This window comes from Bos javanicus, chromosome 10, assembly GCF_032452875.1.
Source record: "Bos javanicus breed banteng chromosome 10, ARS-OSU_banteng_1.0, whole genome shotgun sequence".
Taxonomy (NCBI): domain Eukaryota; kingdom Metazoa; phylum Chordata; class Mammalia; order Artiodactyla; family Bovidae; genus Bos; species Bos javanicus.
Window position 1 is genome coordinate 4,703,775 of NC_083877.1, and position 27,652 is coordinate 4,731,426.

Genomic DNA, 27,652 nt, shown 5'->3' on the forward strand with positions numbered 1-27,652 from the left:
GCTATTTCCGCTTCCCCCCGTGCCAACCCCTCCCAAGCCCCGCCCCGTGCAAGCCCCGCCCCGAGTCTCGGGGGCGCGCGCGCGCGCGTGTGCGGGAGGGGGTGGGTGGGGAAGGACAGCCGGCGAGATCCGGAGGCGAGGCTCGCGCGCCCGCCCCCGCCCTGGCCCCCAGCTCCCACCCGGTCCGCCCGGCTCAGCCATGATCAAGGCGATCCTCATCTTTAACAACCACGGGAAGCCGCGGCTCTCCAAGTTCTACCAGCCCTACGTGAGTGCCCGCCGCCGCCGATCCGGGCGAGGGGGGAGTCGTTGGCGGCCGGCAGCGCCCTCCGGGCGACCCCCTCAGGCGCGTCGCGGCCCTTCTGGCGCCCCGGCCGCCGCGCGCTCCTGGCTGTCAGCCTCCGGGTGGGTGTGCCGGGTGCCCACCTCCCGCCGCGCTCCCTTCCTCCGACGTGGCTTTTCTCAGGCGGCTCCTCCGCTTGTCTGTGGGCTGGGTGGCTTCCCGGCTGTGCGGGCGAGGCCCTGGAGACTTCCCGGTGCGGGTCCGAAGCGGGTCCAGCGGCTGCAGCCCACCTGAGCGCGCGGGGTTTGCAGCCCACCCGGGTTTGCAGCCCGCTGCTGTTAGCAGCCGAGGGAGACTGTAAGAGCCGGTTGGTCTGGCAGCCCCACCTCCCCGACTCCCAGCCTTTCCTGCCTGACTTCTTTCTCTTCTCCTGTGTGGACAGATGGGCTAGTGTTTTTTTTTTTTTTTTTTTCCGCTGTAATCCTCTTGTCGCGCAGGAACTTTGGCTTCCTGCGTTTGGAGAGACCTGCACGCTCTGTAGTCTCTCCCGTAGGCTGCCATACGTGATCGAGTGCTCAGTGTGACTTTCCGGTGTCTCCTTTTTAACGACAAAGATAAGTGAGGACCTAACGTTTCTCTGTGGCTTTTCCCCTAGCGGCTGTATTTTATTTACTCCTGCATTAACTGGCGAGGATTGTTTGATCAAGTAGAACGGTGATGCTATACCTGAAAGTGACCATTTCAGCGACTGGTTTGTCATTTTTCTACGTAAGGGAGTTTGCCCTAATTTATAGTTTTTCTTCTGCTTACAAAGAATAGTAATATGTGTTCAACTCTTTCAGAAGTGTAAATATTGTGGGAAAACGCAGGTTTTACGGTAGTAATTTACAAGTAATTTATCACTGTTTGATGGAGGGTTACAGACCAGTGTGCCTATCTGAGGGCAAAATTTACCACTGTGGAAACACAAAATTAGGCTCTCAGTGATAGGATTAATGTGGACATATGACTCTTGTTTATTGTTGCATTATTTATTGTTGTATATAAGTTTGTATTGGACATTTTGCTTAGAGCCAGAAAATGAACTTTCAATTAAATATTGAAACTGTGCCACGGCTAACACTTTTATGCAGATAAATCCCAGATGGAAGTCATTCCTGCCTTTAAAAATTAAATGTGACAATTTCACTTTGCCTGAAATGATAATGCAGTCTGTGTGGAGGTGTTAGTTGAAGTGAGAAATCTTGAGCTCATTTCTCATATCCGTAAGTAATTTTGCTTTTGCTGGCGATAAGTAGAAAAGAATATTTTCTACTACTCCTGTTTCATTTTAGTGTAGTATAATTTCCATCCTAATACGTTTAAGAATTCTACATCATTCTTTAATCCAGGATAAAATTCTAGTTGATTTTTCTGAATGGAAAAAAATCCCCTTGATTTTACATTGTTACCCATTTGCCTTAAATACATTGTTGTGCTAGCCTTTCCTGAAGGTATCTTTCTTTGAGCCATTTTGTCCTGCCATCCATTTGCAGTGTAGAAACAGTATGTTCCAGTTGTGAAACAGAATTTTAACATGTGTTTCTCCATATCTCCACTTAATAATTAAGCGCTATTCAAAGTAGAAGGTTTTGTGGCTAATCCATAATATCAGTGTAACTACTTCTGTAGTGTAGACTTTAACTATGTGCAGAAAAATGTGTCGAATTTGAAATGCAGAAATACCTCTTTTCTCTTGTCCAATGCTGGCAACAGAAATATCTTTAACCTTTACTCAGGAGGTAGCAGTAAGGTTAACGTGGAACAGTGGCAGCTCTGGTGTCATTTTGTTGTTCAGTCGTGAAGAAATGTCTGACTCTTTGCGACCCTGTGAACTGCAGCGCTCCAGGTTTTCCTGTCCTTTACTATCTCGCGGAATTTGCTCAAACTCATGTCCATTGCTAAATGACTGGTGTGGCTGGGAGTAGGTTGCTAAGAGATGTAAAAGAAGAATCTAGTGGTCACTGAACATGAGGAAGTGGGGGATGCCAGGAAATGTTATTACTCTTTCATAACTCGAGTTTTGCCAGCTTTTTATTTATTTTTGTCATTCAGGAATAATTTGAGATTATTTGTATATTTGCTTGCCATTTGACGGCAGAAATCCTTTTCATTCAATCAATTCATTTATTCAGTTTTTATTCCATCAGTCAGTTTGTCAACAAATACTGATTTCATGCCTACCGTGTGCAGGCAGTGTTTTAAAATTTGGAGGTGAACAAACAGATAACTTATGCTTTTTCAGCTGGGACATAGACAAAGCTAATAAGTAGAATATATACCATGCCAGATAGTAATAGGTGCTGTGGGAAAAATAAAGCAGGGAAGGGTGATAGGGAATGCAAAGGTGGCACTTTAAAATAGAATAGTCAGATAAGTTTCTGCTGAGATGGTGATACTTGAGCAAAGACTTGGAAGAGGTGAGAAAGGCAGCGTTGCAATTATCTGGGGGAAATTCTTTCCAGGCAAAGGGAGAAGTAGGTGCAAAGGTCCTAAGGAGGGAATGGAAGAACGTGTCCTGTTGGAAGAACACCAGGACTAGCATGGCAAGAACAGACTGTCTGCAGAAGGAGGAAGCAAGGCCCGTGTGTGGGGGGCAACAGAGTTTATTCTATTCTCACTGCCTGCGGTGTCCTTCCCTACCATTGCCAGATGCCCAGGTTCCAGGTGTACCTCATCACTTAAGCATCCGTTGAAGCCTTTTTGTCTTGCTTAAAGATTCCTCTTGGTTCTTAGGATTTTGTTTTTATTTTATGATGGTATACTATTCTGTTTCAGATTGCATAATTCCTTGGTGCATCCTATACATTCCTTAATGGAAGGTATCAGGTTTTAAACAGATTTGGCAACCCACTCCAGTGTTCTTGCCTGGAGAATCCCAAGGACGGGGGAGCCTGGTAGACTGACGTCTATGCGGTCGCACAGAGTCGGACACGACTTAGTGACTTAGCCGCAGTAGCAGTGTTACCCTCTGCAATCAACATTAAGCCTTAAATATAAAGAACTCTGTATTTCTTATTCCTTCCAACTCTAAAATTTAGTCTTTTTATTAACTGAAAGTTTTAAGAATCCATGTTTTTAGGACGGAAGTAATGAGGAAACAGCTGTTACTGCAGCTGTTTTGGTTTTTAGTTGAAAGAGGCTTTAAGAAGTACATATTCAATAACATTGACAGTTTTTAGCTTAATTTATTGAGGGATATCTAGGGATGTGGTTTGGGTATCATTCCTGTACTCTGATAGGATGCTGAGCTTTGAGTCCAGCAATAATGATTTGACACTGAAGAGTTTGAAAACTGTTTAACCATGCCAACCAGTTTCCCTTACTGCATTGAATTTCTATTTTTCATTTATTCTCCCTTATGATACAACAGTTTGTATTTACCCTTTAATAGTACAGATTTCCAGTTCTTGCTGTAATAAATATTTAGATTTGATGGTGCCTCCAACCTGCTGTTCAATGTATGGGACATATAAAGTCACCCTCGGTTTTCTAAACTGATGTTTTTGGTTCATTCTGCTAGAATCAGACATGTAAGATTTAAAAAGTGGACTCAGAATTCATTCACTTTTGTTTTTCCCTCCTGTATTCTTGAACTGGGCTTCCCAGATGTCACTAGTGATAAAAGAACCTACCTGCCAATGAAGGAGACGTAAGAGATGCGGCTTCTCTCCCTGGGTCAGGAACATCCCCTGGAGGAGGGCATGGCAACCCACTCCAGTATTTTTGCCTAGAGAATTCCATGGACAGAGGAACCTGGCAGGCTACAGTCCATAGGGTTGCAAAGAGTCAGACACGACTGAAGCAACTTAGCACGCAAGCACATCCTTGAACTTGACTGCAGAAATTCAAATGTTTTTCTTGCTCTACTTCTTTAATTGACATTTAGCCACAGTGACTTGGCAACAGTAAACTTTAGTGTTTTAATATTTGCCTGGCAATATTTGTATATTACTATAAATCACTAAAGAGATTTATATTTCATAAGCCATATATATATTTTATATAGCCATCAAGCAAGGAAAAAAACCCTTGGGTTATGATTCTCATGTTATTAATGCACCATGGCATATCCTTTGGTGAATATCTGTAATAAAATAAAAGTGTTTTCCTTTTATATGAATTATTGTAATTGTGTCTACAGATTTAAGCAATTGTGTATTTATAAGGGTGTACACAAAGTACAAACAGGAAAGTTTTCAAACTATTACGTACATGAGTTGTCTCAACATTCTTATAAACTATATCTGATTATTAAGTTGTTTTTCAACTAAATGAAAGCCCTAGATAGAATGCTTATATTGTTCTTTCCTTTTTTTGAATTTGTTTACATAAAAAATATAAAGTATAAGTATATATAACTATTTTTCTTTCAAAAATTTCTTTGAGAAAGATGCATTGGTGTTGACTGATCTCTTTTTTTGCAGCTATTAAGACATTGTGGCAAGTGGGATAGTTAAACTTATTTTTATGATTGTGTGTCAACAATTCTAAGTTTAAATTTAGGTATTATCACATATTAACACATAGTATTTGACTGTTTTGTTAACAAGATAATTCAAAATTATTTTATTTCCTTCCACATGAGTTAGAACACTTTTGGCTATACAAATTGAGTTTTATGTAACCTGACTCCAATTTGCTTTAAAAGGAACTTTGTTAGGATACAGAATAGGAAATGCAGACTAATAGACAAACTCCAAAATTATTTGATTCAGCAAATCAATGACTTCACTATAAATCCAGTTTCTTTCTCTTTCTCTGCCCCGCACTTTACAAAGTTGATATCCAAAGGTTGATTTCCTCCTTGAAATCAGTTATAATTAATAAAATCAACAAGGAGAGAGAGATCTGTTCCTATAATCCTAGACTATATCTTTCCCTTCAGTCTGGGTGGTTCTACCCAGTCTGGTTAGAGTAACTGGGATCCACCCTTACAGCTCAGGCTTCCCTTGTGGTTCAGCTGGTAAAGAAGCCGCCTGCAATGCAGGAGACCTGGGTTCAATCCCTGGGTTGGGAAGATCCCCTGGAGAAGAGAAAGACTACCCACTCCAGTATTCTGGCCTGGAGAATTCTATGAAGTGTATAGTCCATGTGGTCACAAAGAGTCAGACACGACTGAGCGACTTTCACACTTTCACTTACAGCTGAGGATGAGGGTGGAAATATGAACAAAATTGGTATTCTGTTGGAAAAATGGAAGAGAGGAGTGGATGTGGGTAGGCAAAAAAGTATCCACTATTCCCTCTTCATTAGTTCGGTTCAGTTCAGTTCAGTCGCTCAGTCGTGTCCAACTCTTTGCAACTCCATGAATCGCAGCATGCCAGGCCTCCCTGTCCATCACCAGCTCCCGGAGTTCACCCAGACTCACGTCCATCGAGTCAGTGATGCCATCCAGCCATCTCATCCTCTGTCGTCCCCTTCTCCTCCTGCTCCCAATCCCTCCCAGCATCAGAGTCTTTTCCAATGAGTTAACTCTTCGCATGAGGTAGCCAAAGTACTGGAGTTTCAGGTTTAGCATCATTCCTTCCAAAGAAATCCCAGGGCTGATCTCCTTCAGAATGGACTGGTTGGATCTCCTTGCAGTCCAAGGGACTCTTCAAGAGTCTTCTCCAACACCACAGTTCAAAAGCATCAATTCTTCGGCGCTCAGCCTTCTTCACAGTCCAACTCTCACATCCATACATGACCACTGGAAAAACCATAGCCTTGACTAGACGGACCTTTGTTTCCCCATCTATTTCCCACGAAGTGATGGGACCAGATGCCATGATCTTCATTTTCTGAATGTTGAGCTTTAAGCCAACTTTTTCACTGTCCACTTTCACTTTCATCAAGAGGTTTTTTAGTTCCTCTTCACTTTTCTGCCATAAGGGTGGTGTCATCTGTATCTCTGAGGTTATTGATACTTCTCCCGGCAATCTTGATTCCGGCTTGTGCTTCTTCCAGCCCAGTGTTTCTCATGATGTACTCTGCATATAAGTTAAATAAGCAGGGTGACAATATACAGCCTTGACGTACTCCTTTTCCTATTTGGAACCAGTCTGTTGTTCCATGTCCAGTTCTAACTGTTGCTTCCTGACCTGCATACAGATTTCTCTAAAGGCAGGTCAGGTGGTCTGGTATTCCCATCTCTTTCAGAATTTTCCACAGTTTATTGTGATCCACACAGTCAAAGGCTTTGGCATAGTCAATAAAGCAGAAATAGATGTTTTTCTGGAACTCTCTTGCTTTTTCCATGATCCAGCAGATGTTGGAAATTTGATCTCTGGTTCCTCTGCCTTTTCTAAAACCAGCTTGAACATCAGGAAGTTCACGGTTCACATCTTGCTGAAGCCTGGCTGGGAGAATTTTGAGCATTACTTTACTAGTGTGAGATGAGTGCAATTGTGCAGTAGTTTGAGCATTCTTTGGCATTGCCTTTCTTTGGGATTGGAATGAAAACTGACCTTTTCCAGTCCTGTGGCCACTGCTGAGTTTTCCACATTTGCTGGCATATTGAGTGCAGCACTTTCACAGCATCATCTTTCAGGATTTGAAAGAGCTCAACTGGAATTCCATCACCTCCACTAGCTTTGTTCGTAGTGATACTTTCTAAGGCCCACTTGACTTCACATTCCAGGATGTCTGGCTCTAGGTCAGTGATCACACCATCGTGATTATCTGGGTCAGGAAGATCTTTTTTGTACAATTCTTCTGTGTATTCTTGCCATCTCTTCTTAATATCTTCTGCTTCTGTTAGATCCATACCACTTCTGTTCTTTATTGAGCCCATCTTTGCATGAAATGTTCCCTTGGTATCTCTAATTTTCTTGAAGAGATCTCTAGTCTTTCCCATTCTGTTGTTTTCCTCTATTTCTTTGCACTGATCGCTGAGGAAGGCTTTCTTATCTATTCTTGCTATTCTTTGGAACTCTGCATTCAAACGCTTATATCTTTCCTTTTCTCCTTTGCTTTTCGCTTCTTTTTACAGCTATTTGTAAGGCCTCCCCAGACAGCCATTTTGCTTTTTTGCATTTCTTTTCCATGGGGATGGTCTTGATCCCTGTCTCCCGTACAATGTCACGAACCTCATTCCATAGTTCATCAGGCACTGTATCTATCAGATCTAGGCCCTTAAATCTATTTCTCACTTCCACTGTATAATCATAAGGGCTCATGTTATTTCTTTTGAATAGATATTTTCTTCTTCTCTGTAATTTTATTTTATTTTTTTTTAAAGATTTGTTTTATTTTCTGGTTGGAGGGTCTTCATTGCCAAAGACAGGCTTTCCCTAGTTGTGGCAAGCGGAGCTTCCCTTTGCTGTGGTGTCCTGGCTTCTCGTTGCATGGCGTCTTCTGTTGAGGAGCACAGGCTCGAGGCACAGGGGCTTCAGTAGCTGCAGGAGTGGGCTCAGCAGTTGCGGCTCCCGGGCTCTAGAGCCCTGGCCCAGTCGTTGTGGCACGTGGGCTTAGTTGCTGTGCAGCATGTGGGAGCTCCTGGACTAGGGGTCAAACCCGTGTCCCTTGCATTGCAAAGCAGATTCGTAACCACTGGACCTCCAGGGAAGCCCCGTTCTCAGTAATTTTAGACTGTTTCTGAGGATGTTACTGTCAAGACTAGTTCTTGGTACTATGTGGTTCTGAACACGTGACACAAAAAATCGTACTTAGTACTTAGTTCAAGGTATTCCTTATACCAGTGGGATACTGAAAAATTCAAATCCTAATATAATCACAATTTTCGTAGGTAGTATGCTTAAAGACTTGCTTTTTAAAAAATTAAGATTAATAAACCTGTTGCCAATTGTGTTGAAAGGAAGAAATAAAATGTTCACCATCACAGTGATTTTTGGTTTGGGGGAAAAATTATAGTCCACTCCTCTGCCTTTCAGAACAGAAAAAGGCCTTGTATCAGGTGGCAGTATTATATTTCTTTGGTTAAGCTGATTGCTAAATTATTTATTGTTTTAATTTTTAAGTAAATTTATTGTGATTACATGAAAAATATGTGAGTATTAAGATCACTAAGGTCATCCTTGATTTCACCACCCATAGATAACTGTTGCTATTTAATGTACTTCTTCTCTATGTCTTCTTAAATTTTTTCTCTAGAATATCCCAATGAAGAGTATATTCCTTTTAGACACTAATAACACAAAGAATGCGTTGAAGCTGTCATTGGATTTATAGAACACTTGTGGCTTTAAGATAACCAAATATTTTAATGTCTTGCTGTTCATGTCGTGTCACTAAGTCATGTCCACCTCTTTGCAATCCCATGGACTGCAGCATACCAGGCTTCCTTGTCCTTCGCTATCTCCCAGTGTTTGGTCAGATTCATGTTCATTGAGTTGGTGATCCTATCCAACCATCTCATGTCTAGCTGTTTGATTATTAAATATTTAAAAATGCATAATGTATGTTAATTGTATTTTAATAACTTGCATGTATTTTTTCCTCCATATATATCTTCCTCCCTCCCCCCATAGAATTGAACTTACGTAAGTAACCTGAATGTATCAGGGCCCTTCCCTTTTTTTGATTCTGAAAGGAAATCTTTGCTAATTTTTGTGATAAAGTCAAGGGATTCCTTCTTTAGCACTTGAAATTGTCTTTGTACTTTTGGGTTACTGATTTTTTCACTGCTGCTGCTAAGCCAAGGCAATTCTGGCCCTGTCAGCCTTCCTCTCACCAACTCATCTGAACTGCAATACAGATTTACAGCTTTCTTTGCTAAAGGGTCAGGAAACTCTCAAGCTGTGTAAGAGGAGTAAAGGCCAACATTCTAGCTATCAGGTGTTAAATTCTTAAGACTCCAAGGGGAGACATTTCCAGGCTTAGTCCTTTGAAAGTAAGAGTGTCCTTTTGGTATACTATCTGACCTGCCCATTGCACTCTCCTTTCTCTTCTCCCCTGCCCATATTCCTTCAACACATGTTTATTTGTTGTTTTGTATGCCCCTGTTCTAAGCTCTGGTAATATTGTAATGAGTAAGACTGACAACCTCCCTGCCTTATGGGTTTATTAATACTTTCCAGTGACGACAAATAAACGATAAATGAATTATGTCAAACTGTGTGATTAGTCTGTGAAAAAAAAATGAAGCCATGTAGGGGGATAAAGAATGATGGGGAGAAGCTATCTTAAATAAAATCATCAAGGAAAGACTCTTTACAAACCTGATGTTGGAGAAGATGAACTGTATGAGATGAGGGAGTGTTTGAGAAAAACTCAGGAAAGAACGTTTCAGGCAGAAAGAGGTGTAGGATCCCTCAGACGGGTCCACAGTTGGTGTGGAGGAATAGCGAGAAGGCAAGCGGAGTGATCACAGGGAAGAGTGACCGGAGATGAAGTGAGAGAGAGAGAGAGAGAGGGACTCATGCCTGTGTCAAACCGCGCCTTCTCTTCTTCGAGTCTTTCAGTCAGATGACATCATCCCTGTCGTCCTCTCCACAGGAAGAGGCGTTTCTCCTTGAATCCCACTTGTATTTTGCATGGTTGAACACTGCCTCTCGCCTCTGCAGGAGAGGTAGTGATGCTCCCCTCTGCTCAATTATTTTCTTCTCTACCTGGTTTGGAGAGGTAGGAGAGCTCGCCCAGCAAATGAAGGTAAAAGTGAGCGCTCAATTCTGTGCAGCCTCTGTATTAATGAGACCAGTGATCAAGCTGGTTTCGTTTCCTAAGTAACCTGTGAAGTAACACAGCTCAAGAAGAAAAGTATTTATCTTTCTCAGACATCTCACAGCCTTAATTATAGATGAGCAAAATCTCTGTGATGCCTACTAGACCAGCTCTGTTATCGTGCCAGGAAGCATTTCCATCTTTTCTGCTTTGCTTGGAGCCTCCCAATGCAGGAATCCATGGCTGTCAGTCGCTGTTCTCTTTGTTAGCCAGGAGCAAAGGGCTCTTGATCGGTGTCAGACCCACTGTTTCGTTTTGATGACTGTGTGCTCGCCAGTTAAGTGGGAAAGACTGCGAGTTCATCCCACCGCACATGTATTCTGCCATTACCTGTCACTGGTAATTCTTAGTGTGATTGTTCTAAAATGATTTTTATGGTGATAAAACATTTGTAACAGATTTACCATTTTAAGTATATAGCTCTGTGGCATTAAGTGTTGTGTAACCATCACTACCATCCCTCTGCAGAACTTCTTCATCTTCCCCACTTGAAACTTTGTACACTGTTAAACACTTAACCCCCCATTGTCCCCTTCCCCCTGGAAAGCCACTGGCGACCACCATTCTACTTTCTGTCTCAATGAATTTGGTTAAAAATCTCATGAAAGAGAAATCTCGAAATGTTTGTCCTTTCATGACTGGCCTCTTTCACTTGGCAGGCATGTGGTATGCATGCGTGCTAGGTCGCTTCAGTCGTGTCTGACTCTTTGCGACCCCATGGACTGTAGCCTGCCAGGCTCCTTTGTCCATGGGATGCTCCAGGCAAGAATACTGGAGTTGGTTGCCATGACCTCCTCCATGGGATCTTCCTGACCCAGGGATTGAACCTGTGTTTCTTATTTTTCCTGCATTGGTAGATGGGCTCTTTACCACTAGTGCCACCTGGGAAGCCCTTCACTTGGCATGGTGTCTTCAAAGATTTAACAGTGTTATTGCATGTGTCAACTTTTCCTTCTTTTTCAAGGCTGAATAATATGTATATATGCACGTGCCATGCATTCTTTGTCCATTTGTCTATTAATGGATGCTTGGGTTCCACTTTTTGACTATTGTGAATAACGCTGCTGTGAACCTGGGTGTTAGGTTACACTTCCCTGTTAACTAGTGATGTTGAGCGTCGTTTCGTGTGTTTACTGATCGTTTGTATATCTTCTTTGGAGAAATATCTAAGTACTTTGCCCATTTTATAATCAGGCTATTTGGTTTCTTTGTTGTTGAGTTGCTTCTTATCAGATACATGATTTGCAGATATTTTCTCCCAATCAGTGAGTTGCTTATTCACCCAAGGAGTGGTATCCCTTTTCAAAGGATAGTGTCTTTTGATGCACAAAATTTTTGCTTTTGGTGAGGTCCATCTTTTTTTTTTCTCCTGTGCTTTTGGTATCATATCCAGAAAATGATTTTTTAATGACTATATAATAGTTTATTGAATTATATATCATAATTAATTTAACCAGTCTTCTGCTGTGGACTTTTATTTTGAATAAGGTTTTTTTTTATTTTTTATTTATTTTTTTTTCATGCTTTGTAATCAGTATATTAAAGAGACATTCATACATTTCAAGAATTGCTTAAATTCTGATACCAGATTTAAGCTTGTGAACATATGACTTTAAACATACAATTAAAGCTATTCATCATAATCTGCTATACTACCAACATTAAATTACAGTTACTCTGGAGCATAAGTTAAATGGTTTAAAGTAAGCCTATAACATACCTACAAAAACACCTTCCTATCTCATACATGCAAATTACTTCTCCATGTAAAGGTCTCATCACTCTAACCTCTAAGTTTCCCTGCTCCAGACGTCACTACTCTAAGGCTTACTGTGGTCCAAAGGTGGGGGGGCGGGGGGCAAAAAAAGTAACCAGGACCAATAGCTATATTAATAAAAGATGGCACAGCAAAAGAAGGGAATGCAATTCTACAAGTGCAAGCCCTCAATAAGCAGCATATTATGATAAACCCCTTCTTTACAAAGGTATCATTTCTATCACTGATACCACAGGCTAAATTAAATTATACAGCATGCCATCTTCAAGTACAGTTGAGGCAATAGAATAAATGCAGAAGCATCACAATGAATCCCACTTACTACATACAGACCAACACTTCTCTACATTAATTTCTTTGTCTGACTGCCAGTTAAACACAGTTTTAATTTCATAGCTTAACAATTAAGGGTCATACACTGAAGTCAATACATATACCTAGCATTTCAATCTAAGCTATTCCATGTACATAGCTGAAATCAATTACAAAGTATGGCCTAACAAATGCTAGGGGAAATTTTTTAAAGTCATTTTTACAAGTACTAAACTTATCTTGCACACTGAAGTCATCATACATACAGGGCAAAGTCAGAGCTTTTATATTTGAGTTTATTCTTCATTTAACTTTTAAACACTACTATAGTTGAATATTAAAACAAAAGCAAGTAGTGAGCATATGATTATAGTCCTTCACTCAATCACTACTGCAAATAAAACACCAGCAGTGAGTGTTATTCACAGGCCCTACTAAGAGGTCTGACACTGAACACCACCCCGAGGATGATGTTCATCATCCTCGTATGCTTCTCCATTGTAATGGCGCCATCTTGCCTGATTTGGATCAAAGTCCACTAATTCTGCCTGGTCCATTTCATCAGTCTCTTCTACTTCCTTCCTCTCAGGCAGAAGTTTTTCCAGCAAAGAGAGTTTATCAGGAGAGAGAAAGCCATTCTCAGGAAAGTTTACCTTAAATTCAATGATTAGGCGACCCTTTTCGTATGGCCTACGATAAATTGGCATGCCTTCATTTAGCACACACTTGATATCTCCATGCTTGACAATTTGACCTGGATGAGAAGTGATGACTATGGTTCGGTTGTCAAGAGTAGATATTGGCTTTTGGAAGCCACACAACGCCTCAACCAGCTGTATGTCCATACACATGAAAAGGTCTTCTCCTCGTCGAGTCAAAACAGCATGGTCCTTCTGATCTAAAACAATGATAATATCTCCTGGCTCCAGTCCTGGTTCTTGGTCTCCTTCACCATGGAATGTTATCTTCTGGCCATCTTTCATGCCTTTGTCAATATGAACTTCTAGAATTTTCTTTTCTCGAACTATCTTCCTTCCATTGCAGCTTTTACATCTATCTTTAGGACTGATCTGCTCCCCATGGCCCTGACACTCCATGCAGACAGACTGAATTTGCTGAACCATTCCAGGTCCTATCTGATGAATTCTTATTTGCATTCCAGTACCTCGGCAATTGGGACAGCATTCTACTGCTCCTTTTTTACCACCTCGGCCTTCACATTTGTCACAAATCACATTCTTTTGCAGAGCTAGTTTTCTTGTTGCACCATTATATAAATCTTCTAAAGTTACTGTAAGTTGATGGACAACGTTTTTACCTCTCCTCTCTCTCTGCATCCTGCCTCCTCCTCCGAAAAACATATCAAAGATGTCCATGGGGGAGCCAAAACCACCACCTGCTCCACCTTCTTTAATTGCCTGTTCTCCTCCTTTGTCATATAACTCCCTTTTCTTTGCATCAGAGAGCACTTCGTAAGCTTGAGAAATCTGTTTAAACTTCTCGCCTTCATTTGGATTCTTATCAGGGTGGTACTTCAAGGCCAGTTTCCTGTAAGCCTTTTTCAATTCTTCTTGGGTGGCATTGGGTTTGACCCCCAAAACATCATAGTAAGTGGTTTCTTTCACCATTTTCTACTGCCGGTGAGCGGGCCGATGCCGGTGTGGGGGAGCGGGAAGGAGCGCGTTGCTGTGTGCAGCTCGGGCAGCCGCCGCTCCTCCGCCTTTCACCGAGCGTTCTGGAAAGTTCCTGAATAAGGTTTTTTAAAGTGAATATTGGGTAAGAAAATACTTTCAAAACCTGATGCATAATAAAAACTCAGTACTTGTTACCTAAATTAATAATAACTTTCATTGCTACTTTTATTATTACTACTTCTTGTTACTTCCTATCCTTGGTTGGAAAGTTATATAGCTAAGGGACTATAGAACAGTCCAGAGATTGTTCCTGGACGTTCTTTCTATTTCCTCAAAATGAATCGTCTCTTTGTAGACCTTGTTTTGGAGTGAACTTCCTTCTAATTACAAAATGCAAAGTTCTACAAGATTCTTCCAGAGAAGAGAGTTTCATTGGGAGGTGTTTTAAACAGAAAGCTAAAAAACTTGCCCTAGCTTTTTTTTTTTTTTTAATTTTAAAGAATTACCTAACCTTTAAAAAAATCTTTAAGGTATAATTTATAATTCACATACTATAAAATTTACTCATTTAAAGTGTATATATAATTCAGTGATTAAAAAAATTTTTTTTATTCATGGCTGTATTATGCAACTATCAGCATAATGTATATTTAGAACATTTTTATCAAACCAAAGGAAACCTCATACCCATTAACAGTCAATCCCTAATCTCTACTCCCCCCAGCCTTTGGGCAACTATTAATCTATTTTCTGTGTATTTAGATTGGCCTATTCTAGACATCTCATATAAATGAAATCATGAAATATGTAGTCTTTTGTGGCTGACGTCTTTTCACTTAGCATATTTTCAGGATTCACCCATATTGTAGCATGTATCAGTACTGCATTTTTATGGCCAAATAATATTCCATTGTATAGACATACCACATGTGTTTGTCCCTTTATCAGTTGATGGATGATGTTTGAACTGTTTCAACTTTTTGACTACTGTGAATAGTGTTGCTATGAACATTCATGTACAAATTTTTTCTGTGGACATGTATTTTCATATCTTTTGGTTATGTATCTAGGAGTGGAATGACTAGGTCATATGGTAACAATGTTTATTAATTGTTTAAAGAACTGCCAGATTGTTCTCCAGATTGTCTATTCCAATTTAAATACCCATCAGCAATGTATGAAGGTTCCAATTTCTCCATATCTGCATTAACTCTTATTTTATTACATGTCTTTTTGATTCTAGTTAATGTGGTAGATGTCAGATGGTGTCTCGTGATTTTCGTTTATATTTTCCTAATGACAGTGACAGTGAGCATCTTTTCATGTGCTTATTGGCTATTTGTATATCTTTGGGGAAAAGTCTATTCAAATCCTTAATCCCTTTTTAAGTTGGGTTATGTGTCTTTTGGTTATTGAGTTTGTAAGAGTTCTTGATTTACTCTGGACGCAGACACCTTGCAGATACATGAGTTGTGCATCTTTGTTGTTGCTTCTACTTTCCTGACAGTGTCATTTGAGGCACAGAGATTTGTGATTTTTAAAGTCTGTCTTTATTTGGCCACATCAACTCTTTGTTGCAGTACCCAGCCTTTGTTACCCTGTGACATGTGGGAACTTAGTTCCCTGACCAGGGTTCAAACCCACATTCCCTGCCCTGGAAGGCAGATTCTTAACCAGTGGACCACAAGGGAAGTCCCTGCTGCTGCTGCTGCTAAGTCGCTTCAGTCATGTCCGACTCTGTGTGGCCCCATAGATGGCAGCCCACTAGGCTCCTCTGTCCCTGGGATTCTCCAGGCAAGAATACTGGAGTGGGTTGCCATTTCCTTCTCCAATGCATGAAAGTGAAAAGTGAAAGTGAAGTCGCTCAGTCGTGCCCGACTCTTAGCGACCCCGTGGACTGCAGCCTACCAGGCTCCTCTGACCATGGGATTTTTCCAGGCAAGAGTACTGGAGTGAGGTGCCATTGTCTTCTCTGAGGGAAGTCCCTAGAGGTTTCTTATTTTGATTTTGTCCAATTTATCCTCCCCCCTCCCCCAGCTCCTTTTGCCTGTGTTATTTTGGCATATCTAAGAAAACTTTGTGTAATCCAAGATCATATAGGTTATATTTCCTTTCAGGAGTTTTGTAGTTTTCTTACATTTAGGTCTGTGATCTTTTTTTGGGTTAGCTCTGTGTATGGTGTGGGGTAAGAGGTTAATGTCATTTTTTGCAGGTAGCTATCCAGTTTTCCTCTCACCATTTATGGACAAGACTATTCTTTTCCCATTGAATTGTCTAGGTACCTTACTCCAACTTTCCTCCCCCAATTTTACTTTGATTTTTAGTTCTCAGACCTTTCAGCTTCCACCACAGTTCAGGCTCTCTCTTTAAATATTTCAGACTCAGTCTATCACCTTCTCAGCTGTTTTTTACTTAAATTAAATAATAGGGTTTTTGCCACTGAAAGTGGCAAACTTCTTAGTATGATAGATGTTAATTTTAGAGTGTTGATAATAGTTTTCACATATTGAGTGCTTTCTTGTGCTAAGCATTATTAATACATTTTTATATGTTGTAGGGGGAAACACCATTGAGTTCAAAGAAATTTAATAAACTGTCTGGGCAAGCGCTAGTATAATTTCTGTTGCAAGTGCTGTCTTCTCTCCTTGTTGGTTGGGATTTAGGGGTATGATGACTGCTTGTTCTTTATACACTCAGGCTAAAAGTGAAGCCTACTCACATATACCAAGTTTCCAGGCAGACTTCCAACTTGGGCGAGATCTGGCAAAAAAAAAACCCACGTAACTGAATTTTTTTTGTTGAGGGCTTCTCTTTTTCATGTTTTCTAAATGTTGGAGTGCTCTGTGGCTTAGTTTGCAAATTTCTTTTCCCGTTAGGAAAAAGACAGTCTTTCTCTCCCTTCTGCATTTTAATGCAAAGTAAACTAATTATTATTCCTCATATATGTTGCTCACTTGGGTCATGCTCTGGTCCTTGCTTTGGCCCAGACTTTTCCTTCTGCCTCCAATATCAAGTAGCATCACATTCCTCCTTCTCTGCATTCCTGAATTCTGTCTGTTCTGTAAGTCCATCCCTAGATATATGTCACTTTTCTTTGCAAATAATCTTGCTGCTGAAAATCATGTGTTCCCCTTGGCTTCTTACAGTATTGAATATAATTTTTGTGCTGTTCTTATGTCAGAGGTTATCCCCTTTTATCATAAAGATGTCTATTTCTGTTTTGAACAATAAAAAAGGCAAAATATAGCATATGAAATAAATATGCTAAGTAGATATATTCATTTTATTTCTTGTTTTAAGCTCTTTTGGAAAAGAAACTTTCTGTGTTGGTAATTGTTGATATTCTGACATTCAGTGGAGTAAATGAATGCACTTTAAGAAAAAAATTATTTGTGGGAGGCAGGGAAGTGGATAATGATATATTTACTGTCTGATTAGGGAAAAGTTTGGGTTTTAAAGTCGCCTTTTGTTTGGGATATATGTTTAGAATCAAGGAAGGAACATAGAAAAAGGTAAGGTTTTATTAGTGGGCTACTGGATTTTTAAAATTTAATTTTCAATGTGGATTAAGAAGTATTAAAAATAATAAGCATTGTTTTCTTTATGTAATTCTAGTTGTCTTTAGACCGATGTAATCTAGGAGATGTGACTGACTGAAATGTATGTGTATCTTTTGACTTCTGTTATGAAACTGTAGCATTAGGAAATCTGATCAGCCTGAAGCAAGCTCCAGGCTTCTTTATGAAAGCTGTTAAATTAAATTGATTTTTAAAGAAAGGGAAATTGTCTTTTGTCAGTAGAGAGTTGATTTGGTTATTCTTAACTTAGACTTTGGTTGCTTGAATAAAATTTCAGGGCTTCTTTCTAGTATTGATTTTCTCAGTTGAGTATTGCTTGGTATTTTAAGAAAGATGATTCCAAGTAGCAGTCTTGAAGTTTGTATGAGAAATTCTTTTCACTGTTAAAACAGTGAAACGTAATTAAAGTTTAACATATTTAACCTGTTATTTGTTTATAAATAATAATGTAATGCAAAAAGATAACTTTTCTTAAAACTCCTGTACGACCTTTATACTATCATTAGAATTCTAGAGCTATTTAATGGATGATGACAAGGCCTCGAAATGAATATTCTAGAGTAAGTCAATGTTGATCCATGCTTATTATGTGCCAGCTGTTGTTTTTTAGAGCATTATGTGTATTAATTCAATTCTCACAACAACTCTGTGAGTAAATATTATTATTCTTGCTACCAGAGGAAAACTCAGGCAGGTAAAGCAATTTGCTCAAAGTTACACAGTTAATAAAGACCATATTCAGGAATAAACCCAGGTAGTCTGGTTGCAGAATCCATACTCTCTTCCCTCCCTTTTTTATTTTTAGCTTGCTTGTCAAAGTTGTATACATAAGCATAGGTTATAGAATGTAACTGGATTCCCCACTGGCTCAGCAGTAAAGAATCTGCCTGCAGTGCAGGAGATAGGAATATCCTTTGGAGGAGGAAATGGCAACCTATTCCATTATTCTTGCCGGGAAAATCCCATGGAATGAGGACCCTAGCAGGGTCGTAAAGAGTCATAAAGAGTCGGATATGACTAAGCGACTGAACACAAACACACAAAGAGCTATTATATAGTTCTGTAGAATTTATTATGAAAAATAACATGCTCTTATTCCCCCCCTCCTGTAGGTACATACATTTATCTGATAACTCGGTGTTTATTACATGTCTCTAAATAACATGCTTGTTTCGTTGCCTGTAGGCAATGGGCATTTTTCACTTGTAGGCATGATCTGTTGACTTCTGCTATTGAAAATGATTATTTAGCTCTTTTTCGACCCCTCCCACTCAACATCTGTATCCTTCCAATCCTTTCATAGTTATTTCATAATTTTGGTTAGATCAGTATTTGGTGTTTACATTAGTTTCTTTTGTGAACACCATCCTCATCTGAACCATAAGTCGATTAGTCTTTCCTGACATTCCCTTTTCCTTGAAGATACAGTTGCCTTTTCCTTTGATCTAATCTTTTGTTTGAAAGAAAGTTTACTTACCCCTAATTCATGTCTTTGTCAGTTGTCTCAGTTCTATACATTTTCTCTCAGTTTCTTATTCCTGAAGAAATCTCTCCTGGAGAGATTGATTCAAGATGGCAGAGTAGAAGGACATGCGTTCATCTCTTCGTGTGAGAGACCAGAATCACAACTAGCTGTTGAACAGCTATCCACAGGGAGCCTCTGGAACCCACCAAAAAAAAGAAAGGAAATCTCTCCTGAAGTCCTTTGGACCTGCTTTATGGCAGTCATGTTAGAATCTTTGTTATTGTAGATATTCATTTTTCCTGTTCCTGTGTTGGATCTCCTCTTGCTTGGTTATTTTGGTTTATTACCTTGCCATGGTGGAACATATCTTCCAGTAACTTCTTGAGAAAGAAAGATCATGGGAGATATTAATAAAATTTTTTGAGACTTTGCAAGTCTGAAGAGACTGTAACTTTACATTAACCTGCAATAGATTCCAGCAATAGAATTCTTGCTGGAAATAACCTTTCCTCAGAATTTTGATGGCATTGCTCTATTGCCTTTTAGTTTCCACTATTGTTATCAAAAAGCCTGATGAAATTCAAATTATCTATTCTTTGTGTATAGACCTCTTTTTACTCTCCAGAAAATACATAGACTCCTGTTTGTCTGCAGTTTCTTAAGTTTCACGGACCCTTGCCATGAATCTGTTTTCATTAGCTGTGCTGGGTTCTTGATGGGCCCTTTAATTCTGGAAATTCTTGTTTTCTGTCCTTGAAAAATTTCTCAGTTCTTTTTTTTGAATCTCTTTTTATTCAGCATTCCTCTAGATTGTTGTTCTACTTCTGTTATTCTTTCTCACCTATTTTTCTGCCCTTTGGTCCGATTTTTTGAATGGTTTTCTCACTTTATTTTCCAGTCTTTCCCCTGATTTTTAAAATTTATCCTCATATTTTTAATTTACATGAACTCTTTCTAAAAAATTTCTGAATGTTATGCTGTTCCTGTTCATAGTTGGATTATTTTTCTTGCCTCACTAGTTTTAATGACATATACTTAAATTTTTTCTTCAGTCTACTTGGTTTATTTCCTTTCGGTTGCTTTTCACCCCTAGTTTTGTCCTTAGCTTTTATTTAGAGCTTTCATCAGATGTCCACTGATCTCTGGTCGACTTCTTTGTAAAAGTAGGATACGAAAAGCTAACTGGAGACCCTGACTCCAGGTTGTTGTTGTTCAGTCACTCAGTGTCCGACTCTTTGTAACCCCAGGACTGCAGCACACCACGCTTCCCTGTCCTTCACCATCTCTTGGAGTTTGCTCAAACTCATGTCCATTGAGTCGGTGATGACAGCCAGCCATCTCATCCTCTGTCATCCCCTTCTCCTCCTGCCTTCAGTCTTTCCCAACATCAGGGTCTTTTCCAATGACTTAGCTCTTTGCATCAGGTAGACAAAGTATTGGCGCTTCAGCTTCAGCATCAGTCCTTCCAATGAATATTCAGGATTGATTTCCTTTAAGATTAACTGGTTGGATCTCCTTGCAGTCCAAGGGACTCTCAAGAGTCTTCTCCAACACCATAGTCTGAAGGCATTGGTTCTTTGGCACTGCTTTTTTATTGTTGAGCTCTCACATCCATACATGACTACTGAATCCATAGAGGTTGTCTATATGAGCTTTACTTGAGATGGTCAGGCTAGGCAGTTTCACTAGTGTAACGATAAAACTGCTATAACAGCAATCTCCCCAAGTCTTTGTGCTTAATACAATAAAGATTTATTTTTCACTCCCATTAAGTCTAGTATTAGTGTTCCTGATCAGCTAGAACCTTCTTTGTGGGCATTTATTTGTCATTCTTGAAATGGTGTCAAAGGAACTTCTGCATCTAGTTACCATGGAAGATAGTATAGGAATTTTTATGAGTGAGGTTTGGATGGTATATTTTTAAAAATAAAAAAAATTTTTATTGACATATAGTTGATTTACAGTGTTGTGCCAATTTCTGCTATACAGCAAAGTGACTCAGTAATACACATACATTCTTTTTTAAAAATATCCTTTTCCATTATTGTTTATCACAGGATATTGAGTATAGTTCCCTATGCTATACAGTAGGAGTTTGTTGTTTATCCATCATAACAAACACCCTCTTCCGACAACACAAGAGAAGACTCTACACATGGACATCACCAGATGGTCAACACCGAAATCAGACTGATTATATTCTTTGCAGCCAAAGATGGAGAGACTCTATACAGTCAACAAAAACAAGACCAGGAGCTGACTGTGGCTCAGATCATGAACTCCTTATTGCCAAATTCAGACTTAAATTGAAGAAAGTAGGGAAAACCACTAGACCATTCAGGTATGACCTAAATCAAATCCCTTATGATTATACAGTGGAAGTGAGAAATAGATTTAAGGCCCTAGATCTGATAGACAGAGTGCCTGATGAACTATGGATGGAGGTTCGTGATATTGTATAGGAGACAGGGATCAAGACCATCCCCATGGAAAAGAAATGCAAAATGGCTGTCTGGGGAGGCCTTACAAATAGCTGTGAAAAGAAGAGAAGTGAAAAGCAAAGGAGAAAAGGAAAAATAGAAGCATCTGAATGCAGAGTTCCAAAGAATAGCAAGAAGAGATAAGAAAGCCTGCCTCAGCGATCAACAACAGAGTGGGAAAGACTAGAGATCTCTTCAAGAAAATTAGAGATACCAAGGGAACATTTCATGCAAAGATGGGCTCGATAAAGGACAGAAATGGTATGGACCTAACAGAAGCAGAAGATATTAAGAAGAGATGGCAAGAATACACAGAAGAACTATACAAAAAAGATCTTCACGACCCAGATAATCACAATGGTGTGATCACTGACCTAGAGCCAGACATCCTGGAATGTGAAGTCAAGTGGGCCTTAGAAAGCATCACTACGAACAAAGCTAGTGGAGGTGATAGAATTCCAGTGGAGCTATTTCAAATCCTGAAAGGTGATGCTGTGAAAGTGCTGCACTCAATATGCCAGCAAATGTGGAAAACTCAGCAGTGGCCACAGGACTGGAAAAGGTCAGTTTTCATTCCAATCCCAAAGAAAGGCAATGCCAAAGAATGTTCAAACTACCGCACAATTGCACTCATCTCACACTAGTAAAGTAATGCTCAAAATTCTCCAACCCAGGCTTCAGCAATATGTGAACCGTGAACTTCCTGATGTTCAAGCTGGTTTTAGAAAAGGCAGAGGAACCAGAGATCAAATTTCCAACATCTGCTGGATCATGGAAAAAGCAAGAGAGTTCCAGAAAAACATCTATTTCTGCTTTATTGACTATGCCAAAGCCTTTGACTGTGTGGATCACAATAAACTGTGGAAAATTCTGAAAGAGATGGGAATACCAGACCACCTATATGCGGGTCAGAATGCAACAGTTAGAACTGGACATGGAACAACAGACTGGTTCCAGATAGGGAAAGGAGTACATCAAGGCTGTATATTGTCACCCTGCTTATTTAACTTATATGCAGAGTACATCATGAGAAACGCTGGATTGGAAGAAGCACAAGCTGGAATCAAGATTGCTGGGAGAAATATCAATAACCTCAGATATGCAGATGATACCACCCTTATGGCAGAAAGTGAAGAGGAACTAAAAAGCCTCTTGATGAAAGTGAAAGAGGAGAGTGAAAAAATTGGCTTAAAGCGCAACATTCAGAAAACGAAGATCATGGCATCCAGTCCCATCACTTCATGGGAAATAGATGGGGAAACAGTGGAAACAGTGTCAGACTTTATTTTTGGGGGCTCCAAAATCACTGCAGATGGTGACTACAGCCATGAAATTAAAAGACACTTACTCCTTGGAAGGAAAGTTATGACCAACCTAGATAGCATATTCCAAAGCATAGACATTACTTTGCCAACAAAGGTCCATCTAGTCAAGGCTATGGTTTTTCCAGTGGTCATGTATGGATGTTGGACTGTGAAGAAAGCTGATCACCGAAGAATTGATGCTTTTGAACTGTGGTGTTGGAGAAGACTCTTGAGAGTCCCTTGGACTGCAAGGAGATCCAACCAGTCCATTCTAAAGGAGATCAGTCCTGGATGTTCATTGGAAGGACTGATGTTGAAGCTGAAACTCCAATACTTTGGCCACCTCATGCAAAGAGTTGACTCATTGGAAAAGACCCTGATGCTGGGAGGGATTGGGGGCAGGAGGAGAAGGGGACGACAGAGGATGAGATGGCTGGATGGCATCACCGACTTGATGGACATGAGTTTGAGTGAACTCCGGGAGTTGGTGATGGACAGGGAGGCCTGGCGTGCTGCAATTCATGGGGTCGCAAAGAGTAGGACACGACTGAGCGACTGTACTGAACTGAACTGATGAACATAGGGATGCATGTATCTTTTCAAATTATAGTTTTGTTTGAGTATATACCAGGAGTGGGATTACTGGATCATATGGTAATTCTGTTTTTAGTTTTCTGAGGAACCTCCTGTAAGTTGACTGCACCAACTTACATTCCCACCAACAGTGTAGGAAGATTCCCTTTTCTCCATACCCTCTCCAGCATTTATTATTTGTAGACTTCTTAATGGTAGCCGTTCTCACCAGTGTGAAATGATACCTCTTTGAAGTTTTGATTTGCATTTAAGGAAGACATACATATGGCCAGTTTTTTTTTTTTTTTTAACAACTGGCTTACCTCGGGGGAAAGAGCTCTATTTTGTAGTATTTGCTACATGGTGTAAGTACTCCGTTATGGTCAGTTTCATGCTCTCAACATGATGTAGTGACATCATGTGACGGAATGCAGAATTTGGAAGAGATATGCATAGTTGACTTTTAGTTGTGCCAGCTCTGGTATAGAATTCTGGGAGCTGATCAAAGTAAAGAACTAGGGATTTCAGCATCTGGCTTGTTGACATTTTCTTTTTTGCCCCTGTTTTCAGTATGGCCAGATATTTACTTTTATTGCTGCCCTAAGAAATGACCACAAACTTAGTGACTTAAAAATAACACAGATTTACAGGCACACCTCATTTTATTGCCCTTTGTTTTATCACACTTTAACCCAGATTTTGCATTTTTTACAGATTGAATGTTTGTGGCAACCCTACCTCGAGCAAGACTGTTTGCGCCAGTTTTTCTAACAGCATTTGCTCACTTGTGTCTCTGTGTCACATTTTGGTAATTCTTGTAATATTTCAAATATCTTCATTATTATTTTCTTTGTTATAATGGTCTGTGAGTGATCATTGATGTCACTGTTGTAAATTTTGGGGGTGCCACAAACCACCCACATATATGAGAGCAAACCAAATGTGTGTGTTCTAATTGCCCCACTGACCAGCCAGTCCCCTTCTCTCCCCCACTTCTAGGCCTCCCTGTTTCCTGAGATACAACAGCTTTGAAATTACAGCAGTGAATGACCTGATCATAGTCTATAAATTGTTCAAATGAAAGGAGGAGTCCCACATCTCTCACTTTAAATCAAAAGCAAGATGTGGTTAGGCTTAGTGAGGAGGGCATGTTGAAAGCTAAGGTAGGCTAAAAGCTTGGCCTCTTGCACCAAACAGATAGCCAAGCTGTGAGCGCAAAGGAAACATTCTTGAAGGAAATTAACAGTACTATTGCAGTGAGCACACGAATGATAGGAAAGTGAAGTAGCTTTACTGCTGATGTGGAGAAGTTTCAGTGGTCTGGATAGAAGGGCAAACCAGCCACAACATTCCTTTAAGCCAAAGCCTAATCCAGAGCATGACTAATTCTTCAGCTCTGTAAAGGCTGACAGAGGTGAGGATGCTGCAGAAGAGAAGTTTGAAACTGGCAGAGGTTCATTCATGATGTTTAAGGAAAGAAAGCTTAGTAACATGAAAGAGCAAGGTGAAACAGCAAGTGCCGATATAGAAACTACATTGAGTTATTCAGAAGAATCAAGATGATGAACGAAGGTGACTGTACTAAACAACAGACTTTCCGTGTAGACAGAACATCCTTCTATTGGAAGAAGATGCCATCTAGGAAGGGCCTGGCATCAGTGATTCAAAGACTAGGCTGACTCTTGTTAAGGGCTAGTGCAGCTGGTGACTTTCATTTGAAGCCATTGGCCCTGGGATTTGGGGGATCACTCATTTACCGTTCCCCAAATCCCAGGGCCCTGAAGAATTATGCTAATGTTATGCTAAAGTTGTGCTACTCTGCTTGTGCTTTATAAATGGAACAACAAAGCCAGATGACAGCACATCTGTTTACAACATGGTTTACTGAATTTATTTTAAGTGCACTGTTAAGACCTCCTGCTCATAAAAAAAAATTAAAAATTTCTTTCAAAATATTATCGCTCATTGACAATGCAGGTGGTCACCCAAGAGCTGTGGTGAAGATGTACGAGATTCATGTCATTTTCATGCTTGCTAATACAGTATACAGGCCACAGATCAAGAACTCATTTTGACTTTCAAGTCTTCTACTTTAAAAAATATATTTTGTAAGGCTATAGCAGCCACAGACAGTGATTCCTCTGATGGATGTGGGCAGTCAGTTGGAAACCTTTCGGGAAGGGTTCACCATTCTAAATGCTATTAAGAGCATTTATGATTCAGGAGAAGAGGTGATAATATCAACATTCACAGGAGTTAGAAGAAGTTGATTCCAACCTTTGTGAATGACTTGCAGGGGAGGGATTCAAGACTCCAGTGAAGGAAGTAATTGCAGATGTGCGTGAGATATAGCAAGAGAACTAGAATTAGGAGCAGAGCCTGAGGATGTGAATGCAGAGTTCCAAAGAATAGCAAGAGAGATAAGAAAGTCTTCCTAAGCGAACAGTGCAAAGAAATAGGGGAAAACAATAGAATGGGAAAGACTAGAGATCTCTTCAAGAAAATTAGAGATACCAACGGAACATTTCATGCAAAGAGGGAAACAATAAAGGACAGAAATAGTACGGACTTAACAGAAGCAGAAGAGATTAAGGAGAGGTGGCAAGATTACACAGAACTATACAAAAAAGGTCTTGATGACCTGGATTACCATGATGGTGTGATCACTTACCTAGAGCCTGACATCCTGGAATGTGAAGCCGAGAGGGCCTTAGGAAGCATCACTACAAACAAAGCTAGTGGAGGTAATGGAATTCCAGCTGAGCTGTTTCAGATTCTTATAAAAGATGATGCTGTTAAAGTGCTACACTCAGTATCCCAGCAAATTGGAAAAACTCAACAGTGGACACAAGACTGGAAAAGGTCAGTTTTCATTCCAGTGTCAAAGAATGTTCAAACTACCACACAATTGCACTCATTTCACACACTAGCAAAGTAATGCTCAAAAATCCTCCAAGCTAGGCTTCAACAGTACTGGAACCAAGAACTTCCAGATGTACAAGCTGGATTTAGAAAAGGCAGAGGAACCAGAGATCAAATTGCCAACGTCCGCTGGATCATAGAAAAAGCAAGAGAATTCCAGAAAAACATCTACTTCTGCTTCATTGATTGCCTTTGACTGTGTGGATCACAACAAACTGTGGAAAATTCTGAAAGAGATGGTAGTACCAGACCACCTGACCTGCCTCTTAAGAAATCTATATGCAGCTCAAGAAGCAACAGTTAGAACTGGACATGGAACAACAGACTGTTTCCAAATTGGGAAAGGAGTACATCAAGGCTGCATATTGTCACCCTGCTTATATAACTCATATGCAGAGTATACATGCAAAATGCTGTGCTGGTTGAAGCACAAACTGGAATCAAGATTTCCAGGAGAAATATCAACAATGCCAGATAGGCAGATGATACCACCCTTATGGCAGAAAGCAAAGAGGAAATATTTTGACTTCTTGATGAAGGTGAAAGAGGAGAGTGAAAGTGCTGGCTTTTCATTTTGTTTTAACTCAACATTCAAAAAATGAAGATCATGACATCTAGTCCCATCACTTCATGGCTAATAGATGGGGAAACAATGACAGACTTTATTTTCTTGGGCTCTAAAATCACTGGGGACAGTGACTGCAGCCATGTAATTTAAAAGATGCTTGCCCCTTTGAAGAAAAGCTGTGACAAACCTAGACAGTGTTAAAAGCAGAGACATTGCTTTGCTGACAAAGATCTGTGTAGTCAAAGCTATGGTTTTTACAGTAGTCATTTATGGATGTGAGAGTTGGATGTAAAGAAGGCTGACCACCGAAGAATTGATGCTTTCAAATTGTGGTGTTGGAGAAGACTCTTGAGAGTCCCTTGGACTGCAGGGAGATCAATCCTAAATTAAATCAATCCAGAATATTCATTGGAAGAACTGATGCTGAAGCCGAAACTCCAATACAAGAGCCGACTCATTGGAAAAGACCCTGATGCTGGGAAAGATTGAAGACAGGAGGAGAAGGGCATAACAGAGGATGGTTGGATGGCATCACTGACTCAATGGACATGAGTTTGAGCAGGCTCTGGGAGATGTGAAGGACAGGGAAGCCTGGTGTGCTGCAGTCCATGGGGTTGCAAAGAGTTGGACATGACTGAGCGACTGAACAACAACAATATGATAAAACTTGAACAGATGAGGAGTTGCTTCATAATGATGAGCAAAGAAATGAGATATTTTTTGAGATATTTTGAGAGAGAATCTACTCCTGGTGGGGATGCTGTAAAGAGTGTTGTTAGGACAACAAAGGACTTAGAATAATTCATAAATTTAGTTGATAAAGCAGTTGTAGGCTTTGAGAGGACTGACTCCAGTTTTGAAAGAAATTTTCCTGTGGGTAAAATACTGTCAAGCAGCACTGCATGATTGCTCCTTTATGAAAGGAAGAGTCCATCAATGTGGCAAACTGCACTGTTGTTTTATATTATTTTTTATTATTTAATTATTTATTATTTAATTATTTAATATGTTTTATATTAAGAAATTGCCATTTGGGAGAATGGCATTGAAACAT

The 27,652-nt window shown here is 40.0% G+C and overlaps 2 protein-coding genes across 8 annotated transcripts in view; one reads left to right on the forward strand and one right to left on the reverse strand.

Moving 5' to 3' along the window:
• The first annotated feature begins 60 nt into the window (after window positions 1-60).
• The window catches only part of AP3S1 (adaptor related protein complex 3 subunit sigma 1), a 79,148-nt gene continuing 51,556 nt past the window's right edge, over window positions 61-27,652 (forward strand). For 2 of the 7 annotated variants that reach the window (XM_061429941.1, XM_061429942.1), the window contains exon 1: window positions 66-268. In XM_061429941.1, coding sequence (XP_061285925.1) covers window positions 200-268 — 69 coding nt within the window. In that variant the 5' untranslated portion in view covers window positions 66-199. Of the gene's footprint in view, window positions 269-9,748; window positions 9,914-27,652 lie in introns of those variants that run through there. The other 5 variants (XM_061429944.1, XM_061429940.1, XM_061429945.1 and 2 more) reach the window with 5 other exon arrangements.
• Window positions 12,353-13,815, reverse strand: LOC133255543 (dnaJ homolog subfamily A member 1-like). The gene has a single exon (XM_061429938.1). The coding sequence runs from the start codon at window positions 13,700-13,702 to the stop codon at window positions 12,509-12,511; it is 1,194 nt and encodes a 397-aa protein (XP_061285922.1). The 5' UTR covers window positions 13,703-13,815; the 3' UTR covers window positions 12,353-12,508.

Coding starts and splice junctions, on each gene's coding strand:
- LOC133255543 (XM_061429938.1), bottom strand. CDS start 13,702: ATGGTGAAAGAAACCACTTACTATGATGTTTTGGGGGTCAAACCCAAT.